General features: G+C 48.0%; 9 protein-coding genes across 9 annotated transcripts; 4 read left to right on the forward strand and 5 right to left on the reverse strand.

The window, feature by feature from the left end:
• Nucleotides 1-222: 222 nt before the first annotated feature.
• Nucleotides 223-1,691, forward strand: UREG_03153 (uncharacterized protein; the record flags this gene model as incomplete). Its single annotated transcript, XM_002543590.1, has 3 exons — nucleotides 223-948; nucleotides 1,109-1,282; nucleotides 1,335-1,691. The coding sequence occupies 3 exons, from the start codon at nucleotides 223-225 to the stop codon at nucleotides 1,689-1,691; spliced, it is 1,257 nt and encodes a 418-aa protein (XP_002543636.1).
• Nucleotides 1,692-2,222: 531 nt separating this feature from the next.
• UREG_03154 (uncharacterized protein) lies at nucleotides 2,223-3,619 on the reverse strand (the record flags this gene model as incomplete). Its single annotated transcript, XM_002543591.1, has 4 exons — nucleotides 2,223-2,264; nucleotides 2,499-2,629; nucleotides 2,651-2,945; nucleotides 3,203-3,619. 4 exons carry the CDS (start codon nucleotides 3,617-3,619, stop codon nucleotides 2,223-2,225), a joined length of 885 nt encoding a protein of 294 aa, XP_002543637.1.
• A 2,416-nt stretch (nucleotides 3,620-6,035) lies between these two features.
• Nucleotides 6,036-8,197, reverse strand: UREG_03155 (uncharacterized protein; the record flags this gene model as incomplete). The annotated part of the gene is made up of 9 exons (XM_002543592.1): nucleotides 6,036-6,610; nucleotides 6,657-6,742; nucleotides 6,775-6,869; nucleotides 6,960-6,972; nucleotides 7,234-7,268; nucleotides 7,342-7,371; nucleotides 7,400-7,440; nucleotides 7,878-7,914; nucleotides 8,171-8,197. The coding sequence occupies 9 exons, from the start codon at nucleotides 8,195-8,197 to the stop codon at nucleotides 6,036-6,038; spliced, it is 939 nt and encodes a 312-aa protein (XP_002543638.1).
• A 320-nt stretch (nucleotides 8,198-8,517) lies between these two features.
• Nucleotides 8,518-9,677, forward strand: UREG_03156 (splicing factor 3B subunit 4; the record flags this gene model as incomplete). The annotated part of the gene is made up of 3 exons (XM_002543593.1): nucleotides 8,518-8,537; nucleotides 8,593-8,968; nucleotides 9,027-9,677. The coding sequence occupies 3 exons, from the start codon at nucleotides 8,518-8,520 to the stop codon at nucleotides 9,675-9,677; spliced, it is 1,047 nt and encodes a 348-aa protein (XP_002543639.1).
• A 616-nt stretch (nucleotides 9,678-10,293) lies between these two features.
• On the reverse strand, nucleotides 10,294-10,731 carry UREG_03157 (uncharacterized protein; the record flags this gene model as incomplete). The annotated part of the gene is made up of 1 exon (XM_002543594.1): nucleotides 10,294-10,731. One exon carries the CDS (start codon nucleotides 10,729-10,731, stop codon nucleotides 10,294-10,296), a length of 438 nt encoding a protein of 145 aa, XP_002543640.1.
• Nucleotides 10,732-11,245: 514 nt separating this feature from the next.
• On the forward strand, nucleotides 11,246-12,040 carry UREG_03158 (uncharacterized protein; the record flags this gene model as incomplete). Its single annotated transcript, XM_002543595.1, has 5 exons — nucleotides 11,246-11,300; nucleotides 11,419-11,513; nucleotides 11,565-11,588; nucleotides 11,653-11,777; nucleotides 11,866-12,040. The coding sequence occupies 5 exons, from the start codon at nucleotides 11,246-11,248 to the stop codon at nucleotides 12,038-12,040; spliced, it is 474 nt and encodes a 157-aa protein (XP_002543641.1).
• A 1,599-nt stretch (nucleotides 12,041-13,639) lies between these two features.
• On the forward strand, nucleotides 13,640-15,025 carry UREG_03159 (malate dehydrogenase, NAD-dependent; the record flags this gene model as incomplete). Its single annotated transcript, XM_002543596.1, has 8 exons — nucleotides 13,640-13,652; nucleotides 13,710-13,741; nucleotides 13,809-13,919; nucleotides 13,982-14,069; nucleotides 14,120-14,497; nucleotides 14,553-14,637; nucleotides 14,684-14,828; nucleotides 14,882-15,025. The coding sequence occupies 8 exons, from the start codon at nucleotides 13,640-13,642 to the stop codon at nucleotides 15,023-15,025; spliced, it is 996 nt and encodes a 331-aa protein (XP_002543642.1).
• A 1,013-nt stretch (nucleotides 15,026-16,038) lies between these two features.
• On the reverse strand, nucleotides 16,039-16,459 carry UREG_03160 (uncharacterized protein; the record flags this gene model as incomplete). The annotated part of the gene is made up of 2 exons (XM_002543597.1): nucleotides 16,039-16,147; nucleotides 16,197-16,459. The coding sequence occupies 2 exons, from the start codon at nucleotides 16,457-16,459 to the stop codon at nucleotides 16,039-16,041; spliced, it is 372 nt and encodes a 123-aa protein (XP_002543643.1).
• Nucleotides 16,460-17,179: 720 nt separating this feature from the next.
• Nucleotides 17,180-19,055, reverse strand: UREG_03161 (uncharacterized protein; the record flags this gene model as incomplete). The annotated part of the gene is made up of 7 exons (XM_002543598.1): nucleotides 17,180-17,651; nucleotides 17,700-17,925; nucleotides 17,979-18,084; nucleotides 18,283-18,455; nucleotides 18,511-18,582; nucleotides 18,637-18,840; nucleotides 18,911-19,055. The coding sequence occupies 7 exons, from the start codon at nucleotides 19,053-19,055 to the stop codon at nucleotides 17,180-17,182; spliced, it is 1,398 nt and encodes a 465-aa protein (XP_002543644.1).
• Nucleotides 19,056-19,214: the final 159 nt, after the last annotated feature.

Genomic DNA, 19,214 nt, shown 5'->3' on the forward strand with positions numbered 1-19,214 from the left:
AGGAACTGACAGAAAGAAAGGAAAAAGAAAGGCAAAGCATAAACAAAGCAAAAAGGAAAAGAAAGTCTCCAAGTTACACGATCAGCTTTGACTCGCTTCTGCCACGCGCAATCCTCAATATACTCGCCATATTTTAAGCATCCTATTTTATCCTTTTTCCTACCTTACGGCGGTCTAAACGGTTGCGGCCCGTCTATCAGTTCCATATCGAATACGTTTGACATGGAAACAGCAGTCCCGGTCACATATGGCTTTGGCAACCATGACTTGACAGGAGTTTCGCATCGCCGGATGATGGCACCACCACAAGATCAAGGGATGACATACTATTCAAATCAACCGATCCCCTACGCGGCCTCATTGCATTCGTCTTCTTACGGTTTTGGACACATTTTAAACACTAGCCATGCCTCCTATCAGGGATTCTATGGGTCTGCGCCTGCAATCACTTCTCACAACAACCGCCTGCCAGAGTCCGCACCGGTGCAATCGCTGTCGACCGTGGCGCCTGCGAGGAATGGGTTACCCAGGTTGATGGAGCCTAACCCACCGAAATTCGAGCCCGAGCAGCCACCCCGATTACCGAATCTGCCCGCAAAACCAGAGGATCAGCCCGACGCGAAACCCCGCCTAAAATCAGAGATCGAATTCTCAACAGAAGTGGATACTTTGATGAAGGCGATTCAATCGAAGCCGAAAATTACCCAACCACAACTCCCCCCTCTACATCAGTTCACCAACGGCGTACCAGGCTGGTCACATCCAGCCTACGCAGCACCTATGCCTGGGGGTCAGGGGCTTTTTGCTCCTCAGCAAGACCGGAATCTGTCGACGAAACAAAAGCCAAGAAGGAAATATGAGTGTACTCTACCTCATTGTAGGAAAAGTTTTTACCAGAAAACACACCTGGATATTCACATGAGGGCGCATACTGGAGACAAACCTTTTGTAAGTTCTGCTTGCATTTCACTGCCGTAGTTTCCTGCTAATCCTGGATTAAAGGTTTGCAGGGAACCAGCATGTGGCCAACGATTTTCACAGTTAGGAAACTTGAAGGTAAACTGCACTGGCGGACTAGCATATCTTGATACTAACTGTGAATTTGCAGACACATGAAAGACGACATACGGGAGAAAAGCCATATTCCTGCGAGATCTGTAACAAAAGATTTGCCCAACGGGGAAATGTCCGGGCACACAAGATCACGCATGAGAAAGCGAAGCCTTTCATTTGCAGATTGGATGATTGTGGGAAACAGTTCACGCAACTAGGTAATCTTAAGGTTAGTTTGGTTCCATGTAACCCCTAGAATAGCCCAATTAAAATATCTCTAGTCGCATCAAAACAAATTCCATTCGCAAACCCTCCGAGAACTGACCATGCGATTCTCTACCCTCACCGACGTTGAGCGCCTGGCACCACATGACGTTGAACTGTGGGAGTACTTTGCAACTCTATATAAGAATAGCAACAAAGGAATTAAAGGCCGTGGAAAAGACCGACGGGTTTCATCAAGCGCCAAACTTCGAGGCAATACCGGCCCCGCGAGCGTTGACGAAATGAGTACCACGACGGTATCAAGCATCGAAGAGGATAAGAACCGCATGAACATGTTCCGGCCCTCTTACATGAGCACGCCAAGTAGCGACGACGTGGATTTCCACGAACAAATGTACCCGCGAGGTCCGTAGCAGAAAGAGCAACCGCCTTGCTTCCGACAGGGCCCCTACGGGACGACAAACGATGATATTTGAGAATGGTTGGAATTTTGAAAGTTAGCACTCATGCAGGCGCAACATTATACCCCCATGAGCGAAGGATCTAAAAGGGCGCACATATATGAGGAGGATCTTTTGGCAAAAGCGGGCATTGGATACCTATTAGAAATACGTGAAATGGAGAGCGTGTTTTCGACTCTCTACGCATACATACATATATATTTTTAGGGCATATTATAACAGGCTGACGACGGGGGATCTCCGAATCAGAGAGGCCATGAGCCCCCTTTGTTTCTTTTTTGAAAAACTTTGGGCTGTTCGCTTTTTACATTTGGGCTTTGCTACTCTTCCGTTGCCGATTGATTCATATTGCATCTTTGGGCGAAAGTGGACGGAAAGTCGAGCGAGGGTTTCGATTTTGGGCTGAGAATTTTATTATTCGTGTATCTACATACTCAGTTTCTATATCTACTTAACAATCGGGAGATATTACATCAATATGATTCAGTCAGCCAGCTCTTCAAGCAGGTGGACTGTGGGAGAACTCTAAACACATTGAAATCATTATTAGTACCTACATCGAAATGGGAGACATACATAGCTATGTCTACAGAATCAATCATTTATCTTCCTCGATTCAGAAGAGTGCAGCAAACAATGATCCCGTCGTTAAACGGCCCAGAATACACGGACACTGAAGTCTTCAACATTATTTACCCACCCCGGGAACCGTGCCCTGGCCCATACACTTATCTCGTCACCAATCCCCATGTCCCTTACCACCTTCCCATTCAGCGTCTCGCGTCCGCGTCCCTCCGCATGCTCAATCTCCCTAGCCACCGTAGAATCGGACTCCATCCCGTCCCGATAATGCCAAATGATATGCTGTGTTTGGGCCTGACGTACAGCCACTCGATTGCAACACAACTTACTTTTCGAAGGCAGGAAATTCGCCGAGGCCTCGAAGCGGGGCCTGTGCTCCTCCTCGTAAATTTTCTGGTACTGTGCGACGAGGTCCGCGGGCGTCTGTTGCGTTTCGTTGGACGCTGGGTGAAATGCGGGGATTCTGTATGCGTCAAACCAAGAATAGGAGTGTTCGTAGAGGGATTGGCCCCGATGGTCGCCACCCCAGCCTTGGTCGTGAGACGTCACAGTGAAAATTATTTTACGGCAGGGGTGGACAGTGCGATGCGGGAGGATGCGGGGTTTGATGGCGGGGGTCGTGGGCTGCGACGGGATGTTAGAAGATGATTTCGTGGATGGGACTTGCGCTCGTTTAGGTATGGAAGGTAACAAGAGAAAAGTAAAAGCAGGGGAACCAAGAGCGATCCAGCAAAGGAGATTTCTGGATAACGATTGGAATATGCAGCCACAGCGCAACGGCAAATATCCGGGATTCCAAGACACGTTGTGACCACGATTGTTTTCTTTTTCTTGCCGTTTTGCTTTTTCGCTCTGAATGAAGAAACATGATTCGAACTTACGGCATAGCACAACCCTCCTGTTCTTAGGATCTCTGCATCCTGGTCCTGACGGATTATTCTTGCCTTATCGAGCGTTGTCTCAATAGAAGGCCAGTATTCTGCATGATCGAGAATTATATCCACGATTTCAACGGGAAGTCTTTCGGCCCGCATGGCCTTGCTCCGTCCATTCTCCTGTGGTTTTGACTCGCTCCCAATTTTGAGATGCGACAAGAATTCCCGAACACACAGTACGTCATTGATACTGGGAAAATATTCTCTCTTTTCTTCTCCTTCTTCTTTTCCCACTCCAGTTCCACGTTGCAAATCATGCTGGGAATCGGATCCTGGTTCAGAAGGATCTTGCTCGGTTTGTTCCGCTTCTGGATTAACGTGATAGAGTCCCACAGGACCACGAAATCCGAGATAGGATGACATGTTGATCAACGATAAAGTTGTGTTAAATTTCACAGTATAAAAGGAAATGAAATTGATGAGCGTCACTTTGAACGACGTGCAAACTCGAGGAAACTCGAGAGAATCTAGGCCCCAATCCGCGAAAGAGGTCTAAAACCGGTCGTTATCAGGTATTGTTCAGCTGGCAGGTAAGAATTATATATCTTTTGGAGATGGAAACCCGCAGGCCATGAGAAATCCCGCCAGCGATATTGAAGAATCTTGCTGCCTTCATGAGGTGTCGTTCGATTGGAACGTGGTTACTTGACCAGGAGCAAGGGGAGTGACGTCATATTCATGGTCAGCAAACCAGCCAAACAAACACGAACATCCAATATTAAAGCACCGAGAGATAAAACACGGCGAGGATAGCAGGGTGAAACATGGCGTTGACTGCTCTGGGCCAAACTTCGCACGGAAGCCTTCTTGGACACGCAGGCTATGATGCTGGAGAGGTTGGATCTTTGCGCTGTCCTATCTGCTTGCCGACCTTTTGCAGAAGACGGCAGACTTGATGGTGTCTACATAAAGACAAGGCTGGTTTCATGCCATTATCGCTTGAAAACGCCATTCAAAACTCTGCGAGGATGAACTCTCTAGATAACAGTGAATATTCCTGGCACCGGCCCGTGATCTCACTGGGTGGGGGATCGATATCTCAATGAAAGGAATTGACACCTCACTCTAGAAACAGGAGAAAGGGAACCCGCGCTATCGCTCTCAACTTCCTTTCCTTGTCTATGTTTAGCGACGGTTTTGGTGAAGATTTAATGGGCCGTTGATTGGATCAAGGCTTGGTAGACATTGCTCATCGCCTGTTTCAACGTGTTCTCAATTACTGGACCTTTATGATCCCGGATCACCAACCAGTGGCCTAGAAGGGCAAGAATGGTAGGAATTACCATCTTTAGAATCAAATCATGGGCGGCACCTCGTACCACATGAACAAGCCGCATTGCAGCCCGCGAAAAACACCAGTATACACAACCGCAGTTGACATACCAAGGTGGTCTATTACTACCGGCATGTTTTCACTTCTCTCGCTTGACGAATCGTCGAGGTAAAGTTGGATTCTACTTCGTCCACATCTGCTACAGGCCTGTTAGTTAGATAGCGGCGGAAAGATAACCGATAATGGTATCTACGACTGATACCAGAATACTATCAGGGCCATGTCAAGCTGTGCTTAGAGAAAAATTATCATGTCGAAGTCAATTCATCATTCGCGGGATTTTTAAAGATTCCCGTAACTAGCTGGAAGTTGAAGGCAACCAGAGTCCTTTAGACTGAGAGGCTAGACTTGGGGGCCCAGATGCTTGTTGTGGCCAGAAGAAAGACCCATAGTTATGTCGTGGACGGGGTATGGCCACGGACTCCAAGGAGATGAATTGATATGTCTTATCAGGTATAGTGGACTGCACCTAGGCGATTAAAGGCACTCAAAAAAGTAGTTGGTGCTTTCTGTGAAGAAACGAGTCAAGTATCATACCTGCTTATAGCTCGCTCATTCTCCACTGCCTCCTTGGCTTTTTCAGGCCTGATAACCTCCTAAAATAGGGGATTGGAGATTCCTGTTTGATAATCTAAGATTTCCTGCTTAGCGGCCGGATACATAACCCTCAATGCCCCCTTGAGTTACCCGAACTGGTCAGCAGCAACCCATCATCCAACATCCATAACAGCGGCCACAAGATACAGTCAAGGCGGGCAACAATTCACCGCAAAAAAGACGGAAAACGGCCAAGATTCGAGCCAAGTCCGCGTCGCTCATCGCCGGCGATCGCCCTGATCCTGAACATGGTCTCGAGCGCACCAAAGCAGCGTTTGCTGCAGTGAGGATTTCTGTCGTTGGCAAGTATTCCATGAATGGGGCCAACCGCCAAAATTGCCCGCATTGTTTCGGAGTGACACTGCATTGCAGATTCAGGGTGAGAGGCGGGTAGGACCAACAACAATAGGCGGCAGTACATAGACATTAGGCCGCCCTTCCGAGAATCCAACCAGAAATTTCAAATGAAAAATTCACTCTTTCGCTTTTCGATGCTGGGAATTTGGTAGGTTTGTGTGACGGAAATAATATTGAAAGGAGAACCAGAATAAACCATGGGCAAACTGTCATCATTCAGATGAAAGGGTAGCAGGGATCTCAAAACTACGGAAAGCGGACAGTGGGAAAAAGGCTAGGGTTGGAATTTCTCGGTTAGGGTATGTAGAGGAGGGTGAGGAGAACGAGTGTAGAAGACGAGGATGGTAAGCGGTGGTAGGAGATAATTTTTGAAGTCAGAAAAATTGGTTCTTGTTAGGTGTGACCCCATGTGGTCTGCCGAAGTAGTAAGAGTAGAAGAATTCTAAGCCACGTCAAGCTTCATCGTGGAAACCAAGCTGAACACCATTAGATTCACAGGTGTAGGCAGTATTCCCTCATATTCTCATAAACCAAAAACGTTACCCATGTGCTAGGCAGAACCCGGAAGAGATTGGGTCCGAGTCCTTTGTAGAATCCTGTTAGGCCTTCTCGACGCCAAATTTGAGATATCACGTCTATAAATCCACGATATGTGCCCGCAGCGTCATAGGTCTGGAGGCGGGCTCTCAAAACCTGATAAGGATAAGTGACGCTTCCCGCAAACACCTTCGATAGACCAGACAAGGCCAAGTAATCCGTGTTGCTGAGCTTGCCGGCCCCAGAATCAGATGCTGTTAGGTCAGACGAAACCATCAGCGAACGATATCGCTTCAGCTGCTCGTAGGCCATAAATTGTAATGCACCATGTCCAACTCCTAGCAATGCAGGTATCATCCCTCGGTAGAATCCAGTAAGGCCTTCCGACTGGTATATTTGACGGATACCATGTGTCATCGAAGGGTACGCTCCGGCCACGCCGGCGCCCGTAGAAAGCATCCGGGTTTTTATCACCCATATGGGGTTAGTCAGGATTGCGGTAAGAGCTCCTTTGAGATAGGCATTGTTAGCTACTACAACAAAGGCATGAAGAAAGCGGTCGTGGTCTGAGTATACCAGCAGTTCCCGACGCGACAAAATAATCCAAGTTACCCAAGCCATCCTCACGGCCATACAACCTGCGCAATGCATCCTTGAGATTGCTATACCACAAGAAATACAAACCCCAGCTCACAGAGTTCCCGACAACATTCGGTGTGAGGCCGCGATAGAATGCGGGAATCCCTCCCTCGCGCCGGGCGATTTCACGGACGATTCGAAGAGAGTTACCTATGCGGGACGTAGAAAACCGGTCAACTAGGAGATTAAGATATTCGTTAGCACTCAGTTCTGACTGAGAACTTGCGCACTCGTGCTTACCCTGTAGACGTGTCTTGACAATGTCAAGCGGATGTACTGTCAGAGTCGAAATGACCCCCGCAGTAAATCCGGCTATCGTCTCAACCAAGGATGGTGAGAGCGCATTTTTGTCATTCATCAGCCCCCGACCTTATGGGTATACTGCGAGCAAGCTTGGTTGACAAGCAGTAAATGGCGAGGTTGGTTGGGTGTGATTGTCACTTGATATAATTTTATGATCGGCTCGCCGGCACCAAGTATTGAGCCAACTCCGCAACTGATGTGTGCCACTTACATATTACCAAGTTTGCCCGAAGCCAATGAATATAGCTGGTTTGATATTATATAGTCTGTGAAGGCTGTACAGACTGTAATAGCTCAATTGCCTTGCTATGAGACCTACCAGAAGCGATAACTTTAAATGGATGGTGGGCTACATAGAAAATCATTGATAGCCTTACTACTTCTTTGGCTGTAGCGCTATGGGATCCGATAATACTCCCTATTTTGCTGAAATTTCAGTGCAGCTCCGAAGTGGCACGGTTTTCCCCTTGCTCCTCCAAAACCTGCAGTGTACTCCGTACAGAGGGTCAAAAATTCGACATGTCAACATTATCTTCCCATTGAAATTCCCATTCTAATATACATGATTCCAACTCCAAGCAAACGGAAAATAATCGTCGAGAAGACTAGTAAAGATGAATGGTTGCGTCGGCCAGCTTTCACAAAAGCCCTCCGCGTTCGAGGTCCCGCAAGCGTCACGCTAGCCGTCTACAAATCAACAGTAGAGTAAATATGGCTCATGGCTGTCGAAATGAGGGTCTCTATTCCGATTTTCGATCTCTCGTTTACAGGGCGTTTATGCAAGAGGCGAGAAGAGCCTGGACTCAAAGTTAGCTCCAGATGATGCTTATTGCGTAGCGGCGCGAGGATGCGTACTTGAAGAGATGCGGTCTTGGTTCACTATAGGTGTAGCCTGTTTGATGTTAGTCGAAGGGGCTCAAAAGTGAGAAGAAAGCAATTTATGATAACTCACCAAGATACATGATCAATGGGAGATATCCACTGCATTAAGCCAGCCATTAGCCGAGATCGCCTGAGATGAATGAATTCAGGTGCACCCACTAATGAACAGCAACCCTCGAAATGTCAATGACCTTGGTGATGCGTTCCTACGGGCAATCGCTCAGTCCACTTCCGCTGCCAGCAATGCCATGCCAGGTCTAACTCACTTTGGTTTCCTCCGAAAACTGAACCATTTTGACGAGCACGGGTTATGATAGCAAAGTAACAGCTATTGACAACAGCGCAAAAGGTAATCCAACAAGTTATGGTGCGGTGATGGCCGTCAGATGCTGGAGTCAAGAACCGGCCGAGTCTCAACTTTTAAAGTTCCGCCATTTTCTCCAGATCGGAAATGTTTGCAATGTTTGCTCACGTTCTCATCTTCGACTCATCGGCGCAAGTGATTTGAATCATCGAAAGGTGTCTAGAGGCGATTCAACCTTTAATATATCTTTATTTGCTTTCGGGAATCTATCACGTCAAGGGGATTATTGTGCGACCAACCTGATTCAAGATGTCAGGAGCACGTCACTGGTATGGGAGCTCCATATACTTTCAAAGGAAAACAGCAAGCTAACGTGTGCTACAGGGAACAGGACAAGGAAGCGACAGTATACGTGGGAAACCTAGACGAGCGCGTAACGGATAGTCTAGTATGGGAGTTGATGCTCCAAGCGGGCCGCATCGTCAACGTTCACCTCCCAAAAGATCGCGTTACGCAGACACACCAGGGCTATGGCTTCGTTGAATTCATCAGCGAAGAAGATGCCGAATATGCGTCGCGGATAATGAACCAAGTACGGCTTTATGGCAAGCCGATTCGCGTCAACAAAGCATCCGCCGATAAGCAGAAGACGATCGAAGTTGGTGCGGAGCTCTTTGTGGGGAATTTGGATCCTATGGTTACCGAACAGGTGCTGTATGATACGTTTAGCAGATTTGGATCATTGATATCGATGCCGAAGGTGAGCTCGACATTTTCTTAAACTTCGTTACGGGGTATTTGCTGAAACAGTGGAACAGGTTGCTCGAGATGATGCCAATCTCTCCAAGGGTTATGGTTTCGTTTCGTTCGCCAATTTTGAGGCGTCTGACGATGCTATCGCTAATATGAATGGACAATACCTTATGAACAAAGAAATATCTGTCCAGTACGCTTACAAGAAGGATGGAAAGGGAGAACGACATGGTGATCAAGCGGAACGAATGCTAGCCGCTCAAGCTCGAAAGCACAATGTCCAGCCGCAAACACAGGTAGTACCGCCCCAGCTAGCGGGTGGCGCCGTGCCACCGTTGCCTCATACACCCGTTATGAATGGAGATGTTAGCCGACCTATCAGCACCGGTCCGCCAGACTTTGGAGCTGGAAGGGGTGCTCCCATGCCGAACGGACCGTACGCAAATATGCCACCTCAACCCCCTCATCGACCTGCTCCTTCCCTTCAACCTCTTGGTGGGCCGTTGAATGCGCCGCCTGCTGGATTACCCGCTCGGCCTCCGCCATCTCAGGCTGGCTTTGGTGGCCCGCCTCCAGGATTTGCGCCTCCTCCAAAGTTTGGCCAGCCTGCGCCACCTCCTGGTTTTGGTGCACCACCACCGGTCGGCGGGCATGGCCCTCCCCCGGGACAGTTGCCGCCAGGGTTCCAACAAGCGGGATATGGAAGGGGTCGATGAGTAGTTGAATGACGTTAGCCCTTTTGAACGTAGCTGCGCCCGAGGCGCGGGAGTATCTTGCATTTGCCAACGCAAAAACGTTTGCGTCGTCGACTTCTCGACACAGCGGTGTTCGTACCTGCTTTGCGACTTTACGATGCGTACACAGGCTTTACACAGATGTGCTATTTCAAAACCCTGGAGAGCGGAATGCGAGGAAGTGAAGAATCCGACAAACCGCTGTGTCTGTTTTGGCAAGTATATTCAGACACGTTGCAAATTGTGATATAGACTAATATAACTTAAGGAAATGTCGAGAAAATTGACTATCAAGGATGTTCCAAACGACTGAAATGAAGAAGCGACGCTGCTCCAATGGAAGGTATAAGATAAAAGGAGACAAAATGAAATAGGAGATGTGTATCTCAGGTAATGTGGAGACATGATAACCAGTGAGAGCTTGAATCCCAGCCAAAAAAACCAAACCAAGAATACCAAAAACAAACGCTTTCACTATCACGCTTCCGATGTTGTAATTGTACCCAAACCGAAACCATGTAATTCACCCCATCCGCCCTTTCCGATCCATTGAGTTTATATGCAAACGCGACCCGATAATAATGTAAGTCTCTCAACCTTACGAGAAGGAAACGAATTTGGGGTCCCTGGGCACCCCATCCGGGCCAATATTATTCTTTGTAAATCGCCGCTCCATATAAATCTTTCTCGCCTCGTTGAAATCCACTCGTCTGCTCTTCATAATTTTGAGAACTTCCCTTTTTCCACGTTCGTCTAGGCCGCCACGGTTGTCACCTTCTTCGATGTTGGATGCTAGGCTGAAGTCCGCGGAAGAAAGACCTAGTTCGGCGTCGCCCCGAAATGTGGTAGGCAAGCGTTGATATAGATAATCTGGAACCGGGAGAAGTGGAAGCCAGCGAGTCCGACTAAAGTAGAGGACTATGAGGGGATTAGCAGGGTTTAATCCGGGTGAAGTCAAGTTGATTATGAGGTTGGGTATAGTACTTGTTCCTAGGACTAGAACGAAGAGGGTCAAAGAGTATAGAAGGTATGCCATTATGAGGAGTGTTCGGGTATCAAGTCACAGGATTATCGATAAGGGAATGGCCCGGAGAGGGGGGCGAAAGAATGACTGTGGAAAGAGGAAATAACTTTCGGAACGAATGTAAGGGAGTAAGTAAATAACTGTTATTGATGATCTCCTGAATCTAGCTCACTACATGAGCTCGTCATTCTCCGTTAGACCTTCGCGGGAGGCTGTTGCTGGAACTTCTCGGTGTCGATCGGATGACGATGCTAAACTATGGATGCCAAGCCTAGAATGTTTTTCCGATTCCGAGGAGCCTCTGCTTACCAAATCAACGGGCTCAGCGCCTAAACTCAAAGCGGTCAAGTTAGCGAAGCCAATCACAAGCCTCAGCCGGTCGCTGCGTGCCAAGACTTCAAAATACACAACAATTAATCGAAAGCGTCGTTGCTGTCATTTGCTCAGGTCTGGGAAGAACATCGAAGCTCGCCATTTACGTCCTCCTTTTCTCCCCGCAATAACTCACCGACGACGATAAATTACAATGGCCGCTACCGCAAGACCCAACGTTTCCGAGGACCTCGTCTGGGAGATTGTTCGTACGTCTACTATTCCTTGTTTGCGAGCCGGGTGCATGGAGGGAGGGGCGATATCATCTGCGCGCTGCAATTGAAATAAATGCGATCGTCGATTCTAACGGCTTGATTCCTGTGGCAGGCTCCCAGAATGCTTACTTGGTCAACCGCAAGTCCGGAGGTGGTGTCAGATTCTCTCGCGACCCTCTTAACTTGACCAACATTCACAGCCGCAAGGTCCGTTCTGATCAGTGCCATTTGCGGCTGGAATTAACTGACCCTATCTAGTACTCTGGCTTCTCTAACAACAAAGTACGTATCCGATCTTTTGTGCGGATTTCGAATTACGCAGCAGACTTACGGAGTACCAATCTAGGCCCTCGGAATCCAAGCCGCTGAGAACAATGGTTTGACCGTCAGCAGCAAAAAGCCCGGCAGCTCCAACCAGCCAGCCAAAAACATCTCCAACACATCCGTTTCTGGAACCACCCACACCCGCAAGTAAGCACATTCAAGGGCAAATAAACTGAAGGGATTCAACGCTATGAAACTCAACCATACTGACGGCCGGGCTCTTGTTACCATGTAGGGTCTACAAAGGTGTTGCCAACCGCACCGCCTTGGGCGGTTATCGTCCAGACCTCCGCGCCGAGGCCGTCTCCCGTGTCAGTGCCATCAAACTCTCCCAACGCCCAAAGAAAGATACGCCAGAGAGGAAGCCAAGAGGTGCAAAGGCCCGCAAGGCTGCTGAAAAGGAGGAATAAGCTTGGGGAAGAACATTTAAACGAAAGAAGCGAGAAAAATCACGTATATCTACCACGGCGCTGAGAAAATGGTCCTCTTTAGTGCATCATTGAAACATCGTTTTATGGCTAGGGGGATTTTGCCCTGCAGGATTAGTGCCAGATTTGGCACTCGGGAGTTCCTATGATGGTTTGGTGCAAAATCTTGTTCTCCTGGTGATTATAGAGATGGATTCAGAAGTATTGTATGGTAGATATGCCTTGGGGGGACTTAGCTGTTCCTCCGGTTTTCCCTCGATCAATCGGACAGTGAATGTCATCACTTTGAAATATATTCCGTGGGATTTCTTTGATTGACCAAGAGAGCACACAACCCCATTTCACACATTGATAGTTTCGTCTCTTTTGTGATAGCCATATTTGACAGAAGATACTCCATATCACCGATAAACGCTAGAAACAGAAGTCCTGTCAATTCTGAAATGCAGATAATCAGGTGTCCCGGTTAAGCGTTAATCCCAAGCAACGCAATTACACCAATTAAAGTTGACAGGAAGTGTGAGAGACGGACAGGAGCTCGGTACGTTGTAAAGGAGCTCTTGATGACTCTCGGCCATATCATCTGTATGAAAATCCATCTTCGGCTTCAAGCACGGCCCGAGTTCAGAAAAAGCAAAAAAGAAAAAGGAAACAGGCGCCAAGCCGAGTTAGACAGTTGAAATGCCATCCCTGTCTGATAGTTTATGAGCCTTAAATTCATTTTGGAGATCAAAGCATTGTACGCATTAATAACAGGGTCGTACTCGCGATTGCTCGCTCGTTCGACCATATATCCAATACCCGGTAATATGCCGCCATACCATTCGCAGTCCTCTGGGGTACGGCGAACGACTGAAGGCCCTGCGGCCAGCTAGTTATAACAAGTTGAGGCATGGCTACGGATGTAGCATCTTTGGTGAAGCAGCATGCTTGCCCGGAAGTTGATACACTTCCTGTATGAAAGGCTATCGAGCGACCACAGACGGAGGCGATATGCTGCGCTTTCAGATCTCGCTAGCTCGGAAGCCGAGATATGATACTTCATATCAAACAGAAAGCAGCAGTTGCTTCATGGATATGGTGGTTGAAGAACTTCGGTGTGAAGAATCGGGATCTCTTCCAAAGAACGCCAGTATGCAACGCCTCTCCTCTCGAGTCAACAAGGAAATGGTGTCTGTAGTCAGTTATTGCGGGGATGAAAGAGCTTCGCTGGGAGGGATGACCGTTTACCCGGACCCTTGTTGGAGATGACATCGCAGCAATCTGACCTCCCGAAACTCCCCACAGCGCGAGAATGATCGCCTTGCTTTGAGCTGCTGGAGCCCCTCACTGGGCCAGACCATGTGACTGGAAACTTCCTCCGATGCCCACTCTCCCCGTTGCTCTTTAAACCTCCGACCTTCACGCTTCGTCCGCTTCTCTCCTGTCAAATTCATCTTCAATTACACTTCTCTTTGGTGAGTTTGCTTGTTGGCCTAGCAGGCAGCTGTGCATTGTTCTTATTGTCTTGCTTCTAACTAGATTTGCAGCCAAGGTCACCTCTCTTTAAGATACCCCGCGTCACCTCCCTACGTAACAACCATGGTTAAAGCTGGTGAGATCAGAGACAGCTATTGATCCCATTGGATTTGTGTCCCTAACGTAATTCTAGCTGTTCTCGGTGCCTCTGGTGGCATTGGCCAAGTGAGTGAACTCCATTGTTGCTGTCCCGCCTTTGGAGCTCCTTGACTAACACCATGCGCCAATCTAGCCCCTCTCTCTTCTCCTGAAAATCTGCCCTTTGGTTGAAGAGCTTGCTCTTTTCGATGTCGTCAATACTCCTGGTGTCACCGCGGACTTGTCTCACATCTCTTCCATTGCTGTGAGTAAATGCCTCAGATGCGGGGTAATAAGAGCCCTAGAGTTGCTCACAAGGTTATGTAGAAAACCTCTGGATTCCTCAAAGATGACGATGGCTTGAAGAAGGCCCTTACTGGCACAGACGTTGTCATTATCCCCGCTGGAATTCCACGTATGTTCCCTGCTCCCAATTTATCATAGGCTATTGACGGTTTCGTATAGGCAAACCCGGCATGACCCGGGACGACCTCTTCAAAATAAATGCTGGTATTGTCAAGGAATTGGTCCAGGGCGTGGCCGACCACTGCCCCAAGGCTTTCGTTCTCATCATCTCCAACCCCGTTAACTCTACCGTCCCTATTGCCGCTGAAGTCCTCAAGGCCGCTGGCGTCTTCGACCCAAAGAAATTGTTCGGTGTTACCACCTTGGATGTTGTCCGTGCTGAGACCTTCACTAAGGAGTTCTCTGGTCAAAAGGACCCTTCCAAGACTGTGATCCCCGTTATCGGTGGTCATTCTGGGGAAACCATTGTCCCAATGTTCAGCCAGGCCAAGCCTGCTTTCAATATCCCAGCAGACAAATATGACGCTCTTATTCACCGTAAGTCCAAGTCTGTGGTGCTCTGTCATGGTACGGCTACTCATACGTTAAACAGGTGTTCAATTCGGTGGAGATGAAGTTGTCCAGGCTAAAAACGGCGCCGGATCTGCCACCCTTTCAATGGCATATGCAGGATATCGGTATGTTCGAATATCTGCATATCAGAACTGTCGCTAACTAGGATAGATTTGCGGAGCGCGTCATCAAAGCCGCTAAAGGCGAGAAGGGCATTGTCGAATCTACTTTCGTTTACCTCCCAGGTGTCCAGGGTGGTGAGGAAATCATCAAACAAACCGGATTGGAATTTTTCTCCACCCCAGTTGAGCTTGGAGTAAGTTATATACACATGTGTTGGATTTTCTAGCCTGCTTATAATATGTACAGACGTCCGGTGCCGAGAAAGTCATCAACATTCTTGGTAGCGCCACCGAGAAGGAAAAGCAGCTCCTCGAAGTCTGCTTTAAGGGCCTCAAGGGCAATATCGAAAAGGGCATTGACTTTGTCAAGAACCCTCCTGCTCAAAAGTAAACCACCTGCCGCGTTGGTTGGACTCTAGTCTGATTCAGCAATACCGTTTGTGCAACCCATCGACCCAGTTCATCCATTTTTCCCGAATAATGGGCTGTCGTTGTTGCGCCAAAGTGAACCACTTTCTAATGGCTGACTATGATCGATAGGTTGTAAATCAGAGTTGATACGTTACGGACGGATGGTGTATTCAAAACCGACTTCGTGGGTTATCGTGCAGGTAGATAGCCACGAGTACATTAAATGAAATAAATGACCATGATAGAAACGCCCTTCTGTCTCTTGATGAATGCCCTTACTCACGTAAATGCCCAACGCACATTGGCGTGCTTGGAGGTCTTAAACAGGGCATCATCGAAGCCTTGATGATAGGCGCGTACTGGTGACTTGCAACATACTCATGACTTTGGCTGCGCGGTCTTGATCTGAAATGTTGCACCCGGTAAATCTGCCGACTCAGCTTGGACTGTAGCGGTGATGCCCAAGTTTGCTAACACGCCCCGGATTACTCCGCACGGAAACCATAAATACTGCGCGCAAAGTTAGTTGGGGGTTTCTGTTGTGTTAATAGTAGATATCCGATAGTCTTACCATTTGCGCTCTGGCAATTGCTTCACTCCGGACAGCCATACTCATCCGTTGGAATGGTTTGAAGGAGTTATCTGTGAGGACATATACGCCCTAAAGACCGCCGTTAGTCGAGTCAAGGACAAATATAGCAGGAAGGAAGAGCGGGCGGGGGAGTTTACTCGATGGTTCGTTTTGAGATTATCCACCTGTTTCCTGAAGAGGATTGTCCACATATCTTTGCAGAGAAATTTGATAACATCGAGATTGTCAGTGAAGCGGGGACGGTCGCGGGAGAAGCTGCGAAGAAATGGATTAGTGACTGAATTTATGTGTAAACTGGCTGAATGGACATTATGCAAGCAGTACAGGGGAGGAAAGATATATAGAACAAGCGCTTCGTGCGGTATGGAATGCGCCAGCGGGAAAAGGGTGCCCATCCAAGCCTAGTTGCGCCCTCGAGGCCGCGGGACAACAGCCTCACTGTAACCGGTCATGGACCGCCCGCATCCATGACCCAGCACTCTCCACCGCTGTATTCGCCGTCCCAACAACCTGCCAATCCATAAAGGTCAAGAAAACGAGGGGAACCCCAGCAACTCACCGCTCCGCCAGCCCCAAGCCCACCCGATATCCCAAACTCTCCAACTTATAAAACGTAGCTTCCCGCAACTCCTCTTCATCCAACGCTTTCCCGCCAGCAACGCCTTCGCCGTCTGGGGCATTATTCGCTTCTAGTTCCTGGACTAGTCGTTCGGCCATGGGCACGAGCTCGATGAAGAGGAGGTCGAGGCAGGAGGAGTTGAGGAAGCGGGCGTGTGGGTCGGATGCGTTGAAGGACGGGGTCGGGGTGGTGTCGAAGGACATTATGGCGCTTTGCTTTTGGTTCAATGGGCGCCTGTCGGAGTAGAGAAGGGGGAGATGCGAGCAGTGCGGGAGGGGGAAGCGGCTATGGTTAGGAAGAGACGGTGGCACGACTGTGTGGAGCGATTGAAGAGGTTCGATGCGAAACTGGGGGGGTAAATGGGAGTCTCGTTCAGTATGCTGTCCATAAAAGGATAAATTGAAAACATTCAACCGAATTACATAGTCATTATGTATTTCATAGATGCCATCATATTAAAGACAGGCGTTGAAGCTAGATAAGGTTCTGCGGTCAGCTCCTGAAGACTAGCAAGCTAACTAGTTATTAATAATGCTTGATCTCGTGAATGGCGTCAAAAAATAATCCAAAAGACACAAAAACCTCGCATAGAGGATGAGGTGAGTATGAAACTTTTTGTACATTGTTATATGATCTAATAAAATAATACACATACATGCAAACAACACCATGCCAGACAGGCTTCGTAGACAAGACCGTATTTCCAGACACAAAGAGAATGCCACCTGTGATGCCAACAAGAGAAACCACCATGATTGCACGCCCGAACTCCCTACCGTATCCTACCTCCACGCTATAAGCCGACCCTGACTCAGAATGAAAGCCCATTCTCGTAAACTCCACAAAGAAAAGCGTAACAATAAAGTTGGGGTGAAACCGGCTAACCAAGGAGGAGCAAACGCCAGTATGTGGTTCTGATCAAATCAATAAGTGCCATAGGAGTTCGAACGAGGAGACTGGGTGCTATTATAATTCCCATTCGCACGATAATCGTAGCTCTGTCTCCGAAATCCGTTGAGAGGTCCGTTGTTGTAAGCCACCCGTTTCGCCGGGCGGGGTGGTTCCTCGTCATCGCTACCTGTCAAATCGATGATCTGGCTTGCTGTACGTTTGTTGGTTGAAGGGCGTGCTGCTGATGAGACTGATGATGGCTCTCGTGAGGATCGCGTCGGAGTGATGGACGACTGTATAGGCATTTGGAATGGGGTAGGTTCTTGTTTTAGAGATAAAGGACGGGAATCAGGGATTTCCACCAAGTCTTCATCATCATCCCCAGTAGGAGTGGGGCCTTGAATTTCGGCTGCACTATCTTCAGGTTTGGACCAATCTCCATTTGGTTCAATAGTGACTTGCTCAGTGTTAGGGGATGTCGCTTGGAGAATGTTATCAACATATCTATTTCGATTAGCTAGGCTCCAGAAAAGCGGGGTGCGGTAGCCTTACTTATCGATCTGAAGACCTTCAAAGGAAGTAGATTTGTTACAGACAGGGCAAGTCCATGTGGGTGCCTGTTCTTGTAGTTGGAGGAATGATGCAGCATCGAAACATTGATTGTGTGTACACAGAAGTGTTCGACAGGGAACGGTGATACGCAGTGTCGACAAGGGACACTTCAATGACATGACACTCGATGTTGCCACAATGTCGGCGTCTTCGGCTTTCGCTTTCACTATGTATAATCAGAAGATTTCCTAATAGGAAGCAAAATCCAGAGTTTCTTACTCTCTCTAATGACTTGTTCAGCCGAGATAACTGTCCTATTTTGAAGTTTTTGCACAAGTTCGTCAACCGAATGTTTCCTAACGAGGTTGACAACTAGGTAAAATTTCTATTCGCGATACAGTTAGTATAGAGTCCCGGAGTTCGAGGTTGTGAAACTTGCCTTTTGCGTAAGTGCATAAGCCATAGACACGAAGTTATTGTAGTTCGCTTTTTTTCGAATGAAATTCGTAATATCTGCAGGCCTGGTAGTTCCGGGCTTATTCTTCAAACCTCGCAAGTTTGTTTTCACATCATCGAGATTCACCTTTAATTCAACTTGGTGGGGGAAAGCAATATCAGATCTTGAATATTGGTTTAAACCATTATCTGCAGCGCAGTAAACCATAACTCGTAAATCCGGTTCATTCTGCAGTCGGGCAACTATATTCTCACTTAATTTGACCATAGCTTCTACCGTGTCTCTGGTATTTTCGCGAACTGGGCATCAATTAGCGGGGTAATCAGATTTGGAGATCCAATTAAATTCTCCTACCTTTGCATTCAACCACTGATGACAGAGGCTCAAGAATAGTGTAAAAGGGACTCTCTTTGAAACTCAAACGACCTAACCGTAGTCAATATATATCCGACATTTCAGGAAAAAGGCGCCCGGAAATACCACCAGCGACGGAACGAGAGGGCGTCATCGTCGTAGAAAACGGAGGCCTGTGAGTCGGTAATGGCTGGGGGGCGGACTGGGGAGGTTGCGAATATGAGGGTGGAGAAAGAGTAGGGGTGGATGGCATCGGGTGTTGGGCAACATAGTAGATATATCTTTTCAGTCGTTCGAACTCGGTTGGATTTACGGATATCTGCTGCAAATCTGTTCAAGCCTCAATGAGTTATTACCAGCCAACCACTAACAACTTAAAAATAGAAATTGGGGAACTCACGGTTGAGTACCCTAAATTGTAGGGTATTTTTCACCCCTGACACAGCAAGGTGCTCATGACGTAGAATCGATTTCAGCTGTGTGTTAAGCAAAGATTTTACAAGAGCAGATATGCTCTGAAACTCAGCATCAGATATCGCTGGCATTTTGGATGCGAACTTGCTATGCTTAGTGTGGGCAGCGCAGTTCAAAAAATAACCTTGGAAGGTTGGAATGGGGTGTGAGAGAAGCTCCAGGTTAGGCGGCTTTCATAGGAGCTTGACAAGCTGAAAAGAGGGCGGATGAGAACATGGCAAAGATCAGAA

Source organism: Uncinocarpus reesii, genomic scaffold (genome assembly GCF_000003515.1).
Source record: "Uncinocarpus reesii 1704 scaffold_2 genomic scaffold, whole genome shotgun sequence".
Lineage (NCBI taxonomy): Eukaryota > Fungi > Ascomycota > Eurotiomycetes > Onygenales > Onygenaceae > Uncinocarpus > Uncinocarpus reesii.